This window comes from Podarcis gaigeae (genome assembly GCF_964106915.1).
Source record: "Podarcis gaigeae genome assembly, chromosome: 2".
In the NCBI taxonomy this organism is placed as follows: Eukaryota; Metazoa; Chordata; class Lepidosauria; order Squamata; family Lacertidae; genus Podarcis; species Podarcis gaigeae.
Window position 1 is genome coordinate 73,929,571 of NC_139679.1, and position 12,468 is coordinate 73,942,038.

General features: G+C 44.9%; 1 protein-coding gene across 3 annotated transcripts; it reads left to right on the forward strand.

The window, feature by feature from the left end:
• Window positions 1–513: 513 nt before the first annotated feature.
• LOC310838596 (uncharacterized protein) lies at window positions 514–10,707 on the forward strand. 3 transcript variants are annotated; one of them, XM_083726101.1, is made up of 6 exons: window positions 514–584; window positions 1,235–1,385; window positions 4,823–4,906; window positions 6,807–6,854; window positions 8,932–9,019; window positions 10,572–10,707. In XM_083726101.1, exons 2-6 carry the CDS (start codon window positions 1,293–1,295, stop codon window positions 10,670–10,672), a joined length of 414 nt encoding a protein of 137 aa, XP_083582227.1. In that variant the 5' UTR covers window positions 514–584; window positions 1,235–1,292; the 3' UTR covers window positions 10,673–10,707. The 3 variants fall into 3 exon arrangements, with proteins under 3 accessions (XP_083582227.1, XP_083582228.1, XP_083582229.1); XM_083726102.1 differs by having other exon boundaries at window positions 535–584; window positions 1,176–1,385; XM_083726103.1 differs by lacking the exon at window positions 514–584 and adding an exon at window positions 706–931.
• The last annotated feature ends 1,761 nt before the right edge of the window (window positions 10,708–12,468 follow it).

The window sequence follows — 12,468 nt, forward strand, 5'->3', positions numbered from 1 at the left end:
ACCTAGAACCACTCTGCCTCATCTCAAACCCAGTGTACGTTTCATTTCTTCATATGGGAAAGAAGTTTTAGAGAAACAAGGTCACGATGCTTGGAATCACCCTCTTTTCGCTGCTGCTGCGTAAAAACGTTATGTCCTCTCTGTTCAGATCCCTCTTGCTCGCTCTTTAGGAAACTGGTTTTATTTGTAGTAAATGGGGAAGCTGAGAGAACCAGTGCTTTCTGGTTGGGTTGGTGGGGGTTCCCTCCCTGTCTGAGTCTAGCTGAGTTAAAAAGTGAACGTTTTCAAGTTTCACTTGCTGCCACAGCTCAAGACTGCCATCACTAGAATGTAGACAGCAGCACTCAACCTGCTTTCCATATCACTAACCAGGAGTGAACTGCAGACAGGCATTGTGAAGAGTGAGGCTCCTGAAATGAACATCCGTAGCTCTCAAAACTAGCAATCCACCTCCCCACCCCTCCCCACCCCGAGCAGGAAAAGGGTGACTCACTGAACCACTCTTTCTCTACTCCCTGCTCCCTTCCTTAGGTGTCTGAGTGTACTGGGGCCAGAGCAAGTTGTGCTATCTAAGTTCTTGACAGGTAAGCTTCCTTTTTCTTCATCACCTTTCTGGGTCTGTATCTAAAATGCACATGTGGATTGCCTGTTAAAAGAAACTGGGAAGTCACCTTTGCCCTGATGCTGCTCAGATGATTCTCTTAATGAATCTTTGGTACAGAGGGAAGGACAAGAAATAGTGTTAAAATGCTGCAGGTGATCCTGCCTAGTATACCCTCCTCTTTCAGATGCTTTTCTCTATCTTCCTTGGGGAGGAAGCCTATTTTTGTTGAATATTTGGCCACTAGCCTGAGTTGCACAGAGCTGAAAAGTTCTTCTGCATAAACCCCACTGAATTGGCTACCTCCAGTTGGTTCCTCCATCATTTATGGTTAGTTGCTGTGTGGAGCCTTCTGTGGGAGCTGTGCAGGAGAACATCCCTGAGCCCTTTGGAGCTAACACAACCCACAGATAAGAGCTGTTGAGGGCCTCCATAAAGACTTTGGGACTCGCTGAGGATGGAAGGAAAAGGTGGGAGAACATGATGATACTTTGTCCTAAGATTCTTCCAGTGGGGTATTAAAAGCCTTGAGGGGAGTGCTCTGTCAGATGTGCCTGCATTCCTCCTTCTGCAGCGTACAGCTGAGAACAAGCAGGGCAGAAGTGGGATTGTTCACTCCTGTTCCTTTAAAAGGCTGCAGCGTGGGAAAAACCATTGGCTGATCATCTCCAGAGACTGGTGAAGTGCCGCTATGAGCAGCACTGAGAAGCAGGCAGGAGCAGGGTCCACTGTTCCGACCGAGCTGCCCAAACGAAAGAGGGGACGGCCGAGGAAGCAGCCGCGGGTAAGTGTTCATCCTCTGTGCTTTGCCTTCTCACCATGTTAAGATTTATAAGAAGGAAGCTGATGACAGTTTTTTAGACATAAAGAAATGACTAAACTTAGGTGTGACCCACCTCAAAACAGTTCGGCATGTCCAGAAAGTTCTAATGTTTGGGTTCAAGGGCTCTTTTTTCTATTAGGCAAGACATTCTACTAGGCAAGAAATTAACCTGTCTACTGTTAAGTGAGTGACTGGTTGATTGTTCACCTTCGCTAAACTGGGAAAGGCATATCTAGCAGCATATCTTACAGCTTCAAAGAGGAGCGTGATTCATTTCTTCAGTATCAGCTGCTAATACTGAGTATGGTTGAGACAGCTGGGGCACTTTCACAGGCATGTGAAGGGGCACATCTTATGTAGCCAGGGAGGTCTCCTTACCTTGAGAGATTGGCTGAAGATTAGAAAGGGAAGTCCAAAAGGTCTGGAGATGTCTCCAACCCCCATTCCTTCTTGAAACCAGGAATTGGACTTTGTGCTGACTGGGGTTGGTGCAAGTTGTGGTAGAAAGCATCTAGAGGGCACCAGGTTGGGGAAGTCTGGGTGGCATCTTAACCTGACTTGCAGTCAGAATGAAATGCACTTAAATGCATCTCAGTTGGCAGGGCAATTGCTTTGTGAGCAAACTTGTACAGTTTAACATATGGATGGTAGCTGTAGTGCCACCAACTTTTGATGCTGTTTGTCGCTGGTCAGAGTAACCCCCAGTCAGGAACTCCAGGTCTGCAAGACCCTGGCAGTGCCACCAGAAAGAGTGGGACTATATCCCAGCTCCCTGTTATCCCTGGGTTTCTTGCTGATACACTTTGAGAAGGGAGGAGACTGTGAGGGTTAACACTGTGAGACAAAATTAGGGATTGACTTCTGAATAATACTGGACTGCCAAAATGACCCTAAACATTTTGATGTGCAACATGGAATGACTCAGTTCTAGGTGGAGGGTGACATATCTGCTGACGTGTATGACCTGGAAAATCTCTTTTCTCACCATACACCTGTTTTTAAAGGGAACTGAAATTTACCAGTGATGCTCAATAACATTTGCACTGCTCTTGCCCCATCTTGGAAAGAAAATGAAGTTGTTCTCACAACATTCTCCTCAGAATTCTCTTTTGCAAATATTGATGCCAAATACTCTCTTGAAGTTTCCTGGTCACTCAAATGTTCTCTCGATATTTGTGAGTTGATAGACCTGCAGCATTTGGATAGTAGTCTTTAAATATCTGACAGCATTGCTGCAATGCTACACTTAGTATATAGTAGTGGTTTTCATTTTTTTCCCCCAAGGAACACTTTCTATACCTGCCAAGGAACTGCTCCATGTTGCAAAGGATTCTGGGGCATGCTCTAGAGTTCATACTCTAAATGGAGCAGAATTCATCTAACTCTCATGCACTGTTAGAACATCCTAGAATATACAGCAGGGGTCAGCAACCTAAGGCCCATGGGCCAGAAGCGGCCCATGGAGGTCGTTTGACCAGCCCACGAGCCGCCCCTGAACTGAGCCGCCTGCTTGTGCACTGCACTAAGCCACCACAGCGTGGTGCAGGGACTCGCTTCCAGGGCGTCAAAAATTGCGTATGTAGATACCAAAAATCGCAGGAGTGTGCGTGATCCAGCCCATGGAGGGATCTCCGCAGGACCGATCTGGCCCAGGCAAGATAAACCTTGCTGACCCTGATATACACAGTGTCCCCCTATTGCTGTACAGCACAATAGAATATCAAAATAGGGCTGGATTTAGGTTTGATGAGGCCCTAAGCTATGTCCAGCTGTCCTTTGTCAACAACAAATTGTCACTGTTTTTTGTGTTGAATATATGCTATATGACAATTTATGGACCTAATAGGTATTTAAAGCCATTTGCTGTATATAGGTTTTATTTTATTTGTTTTTTATCTTATATTTTGGAAATGTACATCCAGGTGTTTGTTTTTTTACTTTAATTTTTTAGGGGGCCCCCAAGAGAGTAGGGCCCTAAGCTATAGTTTGTTTAGCTTATACGTAAATCCGGCACTGGTGATAGATGAGGTGTTGTTTTTCTCATTGGAAGATCTTTATCTAGAACATTTATACCATGCTTTATATCCATGAAACTTAAGGCCGTATACAGCAGTTTCCCTTGAAATCTCCCATCCAGGCACTAACCAGATCCAAAGATGCTTGGCATCAGTATCATGGCTACATCATTTGCCCTCAGTCCACACCGGCAAATTCTTAATAGGCTTCCAAAGCACCTCACCACTGCAAGAACTTGGCTTGCAATTCACTGCTTTGGTTGACAGTATTTAATGGTTGGCAAAGAATGAGTACTTGTGTTTTATAGTCGCTGTGCATGTCACTTTTTATCTCATAGAATTGTATGGATAACATGAAATGGTAATGAATAGCTAACAGTTGGTTGCTTATGAGATTTTGGATTGCCAAAACTGAAACACTCCAGAGTTCTTAATCATTTGGGTTTTGCATGATGAGTTACAAATGTCACATATTCAAAGGCATATGCAAAATATTTTACTTTGAAATATCTTTATTCAAAATTATACATGATTTAAGTGGAACAATTGCCAAATTTCTAATCTTTGTAAATATTTGTTTGAACTCCATGTTCGTTTACTGTTATTCTTTCTCCCTCTCCTTTAATGATGTTTGTACTAGTTTTATTTATCCACTACTTCCTTTTTTCAAAAAAATAATAATGTTAAGGTCTCTCTTCTCATTGGAGGGCATTCATCATTCTCCCACAGAATGAAAACACTTGCATAATCACATACCTGTTTTATTTTAATTTATTTAAGCTTATATGATAAAAACTCTTAACATTTTGTCTTGGATTAAGGCATGGCCCGATTTGAATTCTGACAAACGCAATGCAAGGGCTGCATCCAAGTCATACTTGAGCATAGAAGCCAACTCCTAGGGGCCAATGTCCCTTCAGGGGGCCCAATAAATTATTTGATCAATTGTGTGGGGCAGGGCTTACCTACCCCACCCCTCAATATTTTACTCAAGTTAGCACCCTTGTACTTGGGGTAGCCCTACTGCAATCAATTAACTCAGCGAACTGAAATGATTTCTACTCTGAGTGTGACTTAGGCTGCAACCATATCCCCACTTAATTGGGGAGTAAGCCCCACTGAAGTCAGTGAGACTTACTGTAGGTTAGGACTGTCCCTCCTTTTGCAGCTATCTATCTAAGAAATTGCCGTGGATATGAGCTGCTCCTTACTGTTTGTCCTGATAAAGAGCTCGTTGCGCAAAAGCACCTGGGTTAATAAAATTCCTGTTCAATTTCTGGTTGCTTTTGTTTTGTGCTGCTGCTGCTGCCCTTTTAATGTGTGTGAAATACACGATCTTTGCTCTGTACTGTACAAGTAAATGTCCCTTCCCTATCTGAACAGGAGCCTGTTGGGCCATTGCCACCAAAGAAACCTCGTGGAAGGCCAAAAGGAAGCAAAAAGCAGAGTGCTGGGAGTGGACAGATGGTAAGAACCAGTGACAGAAAGAGCTTTCATGCTGATTGGCACTCAACCCATATCCCCTGAGAAGGGAGAGAAGGAAGGTGTCCATCTTTATTATTATTATTTTCAAAATTTTATTGACATTATTAGCACCTTATTACTAGCTGGGCATTGCATCATACCTTATAAACAGCTGATAAGCAATAAATTGTAAGAAAAGGAAATGGTAACACACCAATATAAATCAAGAAATCGATACTTCCTGAGCGGACGTGGAAAGCGAATATCGAGCATAAGAAATAAAATCCCGCCAGATGGCATAGAAATGTTCTGGATCCTCCAACCTCCTGGAAACTTACAATTTGTATGTGATTCCCCCCCTCTGATAGCCAAATTCTATAGGTTCTTATACCACACAGCCAAATGCAGATTTTTCAAGGTTTTCTGTTGCTAAGCTATTAAAATTCCAGCTGCAGCTAACATCCAAGTCAGAAGCTCTTTAGAGCAACAAGCTCTCATGTTGTCCATCTATATATTCAATAATAACAGTTACTAGGAAGCCTGAACAGGTGATTTAATTATTTTAGTTATTTTTTGGTATGCTTGGGACCAGAATAATGAAACCCAAGGGCATTCCTGCCAAAGATTGAAGAATAACCTCACCAGCAATGCTGCATTAATTGTGATGTAATATGTACCCATCTTTAAGCATTTGGCATCCTCTCATTCCTATAGCTTTAGAAATGATTAAATTCACATGCAAATTCCATGCAGCCTAGAAGCCTCCTTTAATTATCTACCACCTCTGCATAAATATATTTCACCAGCTGCAAACTCAACATCGTCTCCCTTGGGCAGCTGCTGTTGTCCAGTTGTTTTTCATAATTCTCCACTACTGTAATATAAATCACTGCCGGGTTCCTTTGAGCTGCCCCCTAGTGGATTAAATTGCATTAAAGAGCTCAGTTGCCATTGTGTAACGAATCCACTTTTTAAAAGAGGTGGTGGGTTTGCAGTTAGGAAAGTGACAGAGAAATGCACAGAAAAGTGTGGGATAGATGAATGATGAAGGGGAAGCCACATAATCACTGTGCAAGCAAACCAAGATGAATTCAGAATGAATGCTCAGGAAAGACCCGGCATAGGCTAGCCTCTGCTAGGGGCGACATGTCTTGTTTTGATGCTTGAGGCATCCACCTGCATCAACCTAAGCATCTTCAGCACCTTCCTCTCTGTTGCCAATAGCTTACTTAGAGAAGGACCCATAGCTCATGGGTAAAGCATCTGCTTAGAGGGTTATAGATTCAATTTCCAGGGAAGACTGGCAAAGACCCTGAAACAGGTGTGTACCTAGGAGCTAGCCAGGTTGGCCCCACCAAGGGCGCAAGCACAGAGGGACACAAAAACCATACCTCTCCACTCTGGCTTGGAGTGACTAGGAGCTGGAACGCCTGCCTGTGCCTGAGCTGCTCCTCTGCTGCTTCGGGCAGCCAACATTGCTTGCCAAGGCCACAAAGGGCAGGGGGCGGTGATACAGCTCCTTGCCAAGATGTAAGGGAGCCTAGGGAGCCTCTGATTGGAAAATCTTGAGAGTTGCTGCCAGTCAGCATAGACAATAATACTGAACTAGATAGACCATTGGCCTGACTCTATATATGGCAGCTTCCTCAATTTGTTTGTTCTGTCAGTGGTTTCCCAGTCATCTTCTTAATGCTCATGCTGTCACATATCACTGTTTATCTTTCAGTGTGGCCTCTTTCCAAAGAAATCACACACACACATACACAGAGAGAGAGAGACAGAGAGAGAGTCAGTCCTTTAGGCACTGCACTTTGAGGGGGAAATGTAGAGTTTCTCATTCCTTTGCTTCAGTGACCACCTGTTGACTAATCAGAAGGTTCTTTTTGTTTCTCCATTATTGCAGGTACACACCTCGGTTGAAAAAAGGCCCAGGGGTCGACCACGGAAATGGGTAAGTTAAACGGAATCAAAAATGCCTTTTTTTATTAAAAAAAAAAGTGGCACCTGATGTTCCTAAAGACTGATCACAGAAGCCTGGGATCAAGTGACCAAACTCTGGGGAGAGGACGAACTAGCACATCCATTCAAACAGCATATTTGGGTCATTTGAAATTGCTCCTCATCAATAATGCCATGAAATGTGCGAGATCAGCTCGCATGATTGAGAACAAACTTTAGTATCAACCAGCGAAAAGAATGAGCCTGAAATCTTGAGGCAAGCCACTGTGCTACTGATGGATGGACCAGGAGCCAGTCTATTCCAATAGCCTAATGGAAAATGTTGCCCTCCAGATGTTCATGGAATCATAGAATTGTAGAGTTGGAAGGCACCCCAGGGGTCATCTAGTCCAATCCCCTGCAAGGCAAGAATCTCAACTAAAGCATCCATGACAGATGGCCATACGACCTCTGCTTAAAAACCTCCAAGGAAGGAGAGTCCAGTACATCTGGAAAGAAGAAGAAGAAGAAGAAGAAGAAGAAGAAGAAGAGGAGGAGGAGGAGGAGGAGGAGGAGGAGTTTCAATTTGATATCCTGCCTTTCACTCTCCTTCAGGAGTCTCAAAGCGGCTAACATTCTCCTTTCCCTTCCTCCCCCACAACAAACACTCTGTGAGGTGAGTGGGGCTGAGAGACTTCAAAGAAGTGTGACTGGCCCAAGGTCACCCAGCAGCTGCATGTGGAGGAGCGGAGACGCGAACCCGGTTCCCCAGATTACGAGACTACCACTCTTAACCACTACACCACACTGGCTCTGGTTCACAAAGACACAAAGGCACAGGTTCCCCAGTGTTGATCTACATGCGGTTTACATTCCATTTTTTACCATCACCCCTTAGCAACCAAGAGAACAGCTGCAGTCCTAAACACACTTATTTGGGAGTAGGCTCCACTGAACATAGTAGGACTTGCTTCCAAGTAAATATGAACAGGCTTGCCCTAAGATTCTTCATCAGTTAGTGCCCTAATTGTGTTAGTCCTTTTACTTTGGGCTCTGTGACAATTGATCTATGCTCCTATATGGAGATGGAAGCTGTTTTTCAACAACAGAACCTAGTAATCTATTAAAAATTGTATCACACCCCCCCCTCCATTTCTAGTATTTCAGTAAATTGGTTAGCTCCTATCACCTGTGCATAGAAATCTCTTATTCCGGAATGGTCAAGGCAACTTGCAGTTTTAAAAATCGTAAACAATACCCCATACTAAAAATACAAACAGGAGGAGGCTGTTTGCTAAGTATTCAGAACTGTCACAGTGACTAGCAGCAAGACACCTGCTGACATAGGCTGGCCTGTGGTTAAACTGCCAGCAACACAGAGAGGGGGAAAGGCTCCGTCATGACTCACACAACATAGCTTTGCAACTGTATATCTGATACACTGCTGGAGACAATGTGGAATCTGAAGCAGAAGGAGAGGTTTTTTACCATAATACCTAAGCCTAGGTCATGTCCACACCATGCATTTAAAGCACAGCATAGGAGGGGTTGGAAGGACAGGTAAGCAAAGGGGTGCAGAACAGGAGTGCCAACTTGGCCCCAAAGTGTTGGTGCCCGGGGCCATACAATGTGCATGGCCCTGGCAGCAAAATTTGTGGGTGCCCAGCCCATTCATGGGGAATTTTGTGGGTGCCCAGGGCCTCAGGGAGTTGGCACCTATGGTGCGGAAAGTGGTGTTTTGGCGAGGTGGGTAGGTGGGTTTGGTGAGCAGAGAGCTTAGTGGGGAGGGATGAGGGTTTGGCAATGTGTAGAGATGGTTGGCAAGCAAAGCAAGCAGGGTCACAGCCCCTATCAGTGTCACAGGGCCATCAGAAGAGCCCCTAGTGGATCAGACCAAAGGCCCACCTGGTCCAGCCTCTTGGGGCTGCTATGGGAAGCCAGAAGCAGAACCTGGGTGCAACAGCTCTCTCTCCATGTGTCATTCTCAGCAACTGTTACTAAGCGGCATAATAGGGGCAGAAAGAGCCATCATGGCTAGTAACTGTCAATAGCCTTATCCTTCATGTCAGATGCTTACATTTCTCTTGCAGCTTGTTGTCCAGGAGGAAGAATTTCAGAAACCTAGCATTCAAGGGAGGAGCAACCCAAGTTCTAATACATCGTGCCCTGCCACAGAAGGTTTGTGGCATTGAAGTGGGGCTTCTGCAGATAACATGAGAATCAGCCCTCGCATAAATGGGGGTGGAGGCACAATAGTGCATTGAAGGAAGCCACTCATCAATTTTTGTTGTTGTTGTTAAGGCTTGAAGTTAAAAGGGAGAGACAGAAGAAGTGTTGCCCTGCTGCCTGTTAGGTGGTTTAATCATGTGACGTATGAAGTAAGCTGGTGACTGACAAGCACTGCCTTGATTTCTAAGAAAGTTGATGTAGATGCCACCTGATAAATGCCAGGGTGTTTAACCTCACTTGTTTGAGTCCATTTCCTCTCCGACTTCTGCTGCCGTATCATTTCCCGCCTCTAAGGCACATGGTGATGTCAGCTACAGCCACAGACACCTTTGTGATGGCCTCACTTCCTGCCCAGTTCTGCGTCAGGTTTGCATGGTAGGCAGCTCCTTCGTGCCACTTAAAACCACGGCTGCAGTGGGTTGTGCTTTCCCCTTCTGCTTAGGATAGCAGCATTCATGCGGCACCTCCTGTCCTGTGCCATTTGATAAAACATAGATGCAAAAGGGTGAAGCAACAGAGTGAGTATTGGGAAAAGATGACCCGTGCCAGATGGGCCCATTTATTGAGCAATTGCCCTGATTGTTTTGCACAGGGTTTATACAATGTCACCATCAAGTGGCAGCTGCCAGTGCTTTTCCTAGTAGTACTTTTCTCACCACAGACAAATCCTGTGGGCGGGGTGGGGGTAGAGGGTTGAAAACAGGTTTGTTGTGCAAGAGCACCTCAGTGCTGTTGCTTGCTTGCAATGCACCTGCTTTCTTGGGGGGTTTGGAAGGTGCACTTTATAATGGACATATCACCAGCATCTACCCAGATGGGTGAGAGATGTATGCCAAAAGGCTGATTGTAAGTGAGATATATAACCCAACTGATCCAGCACAGATCTGTTTTTAACCAGGTGGTCAAGGCCAACTTGAGGGGTACCACCCAATGAGACCCTTCCAACACTCTCACACACCCCTATTGCAGGCACTGCACTTCCTGGCTGGCAACCAACACCTTCCTGTCATTGAACATGGATGGGTCAGAGGGCCAAGTACCAGCCAAGTAGCTTCAGGGCATTTGGACCAAAGCAGTTGCCTGACAATGCTGAGTGTTGCCTTGGGCTGTAGCTGTAATCCCGTGCTCATTTCCCCACTGAAATAAATGGAGCTTAGCCAGCCAAACTGTGCAGGTGTTGCAGCCTATGCAGTGAGGTCAGAAAGAGTGGAAAGGTTTCCCTGGAAGGTGGCCTTTAGTCCCTTTGCCGATTTCCCCCTACTACATTGTGCTGGGAGACACATTTCGTTCAAGTGTGGCAATGCCCCACAGCCCTATTGGCAATATTCCATCAGAACTGGCTGTGCTCCCAATAACATGCACCGCTGCTCCAGAATCTTCTGTCATTCACAGGAGTTCCTCCTTAGCAGAAATTTCAATGTTGAAAGGGTTGCCTGAAGGAGGAAAGTTTTAGGGGGAAAGCTATTGTTTTAATGTACTCTTTGTCTCATGCTTTCTTTAGGCACATCTGGAAAAGGATGTCACAGGATCAACAGAAGTACAGAACCCAGTAGATCGTTGGACACCTCTCCAGCTGTGGTTCAGCAGCAGACAGCTTGTTGATGTGTCTCTAAAGTAAAATATATTACCATCATAGAGTTGGAAGGGGACTCATTGTTTGATGCCAGAAATCCAGAGCTAGACCATCCCCAATAGATGGCCTCTGTTTGAAGACCTCCAGTGATGGAGAGCCCATCACCCCTCCAGGGAATTGGTTTATATTGTCAAACTGCTCTTGCCATCAAGAAGAGTCCCCTGGTTGGCCACCATGGGACCTTCCAACTCTTTGTTTTAATATATTAAATTCCTTCTCTGCCCCAACTGTGTCAAGCGAATCCCAATGCTTGTTCTTCCCCCATGCTGTTGATATCAATTTTTGCCCAGTCTAACGGCCATCTCTCACAAGATTCAGACATTCACTTTTAAAATGGTACATTTGGGCTGAAGGAGGTTGATTAGAGCTCATCAGGATTTGCCTGGAATGAAAGTATCATTGTGCTCTTTAAAAACCGTTTTGTGCTGTGTCAGGATGAATGCTCACACTCCCAGAGTGTTTAATAAATTTAATAAGTTTAATAAATGAGAAAAAATTGAATGGCAAATAACAGCAGGCTCCTACGCACAATCACTCAGAAGTCCATTGGGGTTTGATTCCTAGGAACATAAACTTAAATCTGTAGGCCTGAGTTGAGTAGAGAATCACTTCTTAGAGGCTTGATGCTTTATTATAGAATTTTGGGTTTTGCCCATGGGAAATGCTGACTCGCCACCTTTCCCCATCTACTAAACACCTGCTCCATCAGCCTCAGCTTTCCTCTTCTTGCCTAGCTAATAGAGATGTTCAGAGAAAGAAGAAGAGGGAGGCCAACCGCCGCCACCTGGAAGTAGCCTTGGGAAAACTACAAATCCCAAGGACCACCACAGCTTTCCTACTGGTACTCAACATAGTAATACAGCAAGGGGCAGTGGGGACAGACCTCTGTCCTTCTTAGATCCCACCATTGCTCCTCCCACCACTCGCACTGGCCAGGTACAATAAATAAAGGAGGAGGTAAGTGTTATGGAGAACTGGTGAGTGATGGGAAGGATGGGATGATTGGCAGGGGAGTGGGAGGGAAGCCAGGATTTTAATCCAAGCTTCTCTGAGTCTAGTTCAGACAGATTTCATCCATCTCCATTTACTTCCAACAGTTATTAAGCTACTGGTGTTGGAGCAAGGTTAATATCACAGTAGCCACAAGGAAAAAGTTGTTTGTGTTATTCCAGAGAAATGATTGTCAATGCAAGGCCTTACATAGTTTATGGCTGCATGTGGAGGGAAGCAAGAGGTAAACATGCCCCTTTTCAAAGAAGATCAGGAAAAAAGTAACCCAGGAGTTGCCCTTGGGTTTGGGTTCTTCTCATCCCTTTGGTCCAATAAAGGGCTGTTGTTCACCTTTTCAGCATAAATGGCTTGGACTGCAAAGATTGCCATGCAAGTCTAGTGTACCTGCTGCTTCTCAAGGAAATCTTTGTTTACTGGAAACAGTTGCAACCTTTCTGTGAGCATATGTAGCTTTGGGATAGTGCATTATGCTGTAAGAAGACTCTTCCTCAAGAAATGGATTAGTCCTTGATCTGTAAGAACAGGTCATTTTTGCATATTTATCACACTGTAAGGGGATTCGAAAAAGTGACTTGGGTTGCCTAGGTCCTACAGCACCAGCACAGCTCTCAGGAGAGAGCTAATGTGTTGTTTTCTGTGCTGCAGCGCCATCTAGAGAGGGGCACTGCAATTCTTCAGCCCAACTGAACCAGCTAGGTGATCTGGGTCACTAAATTATAGCCTTCCAGATGTTGGACTCCAACTCCCATCAGCC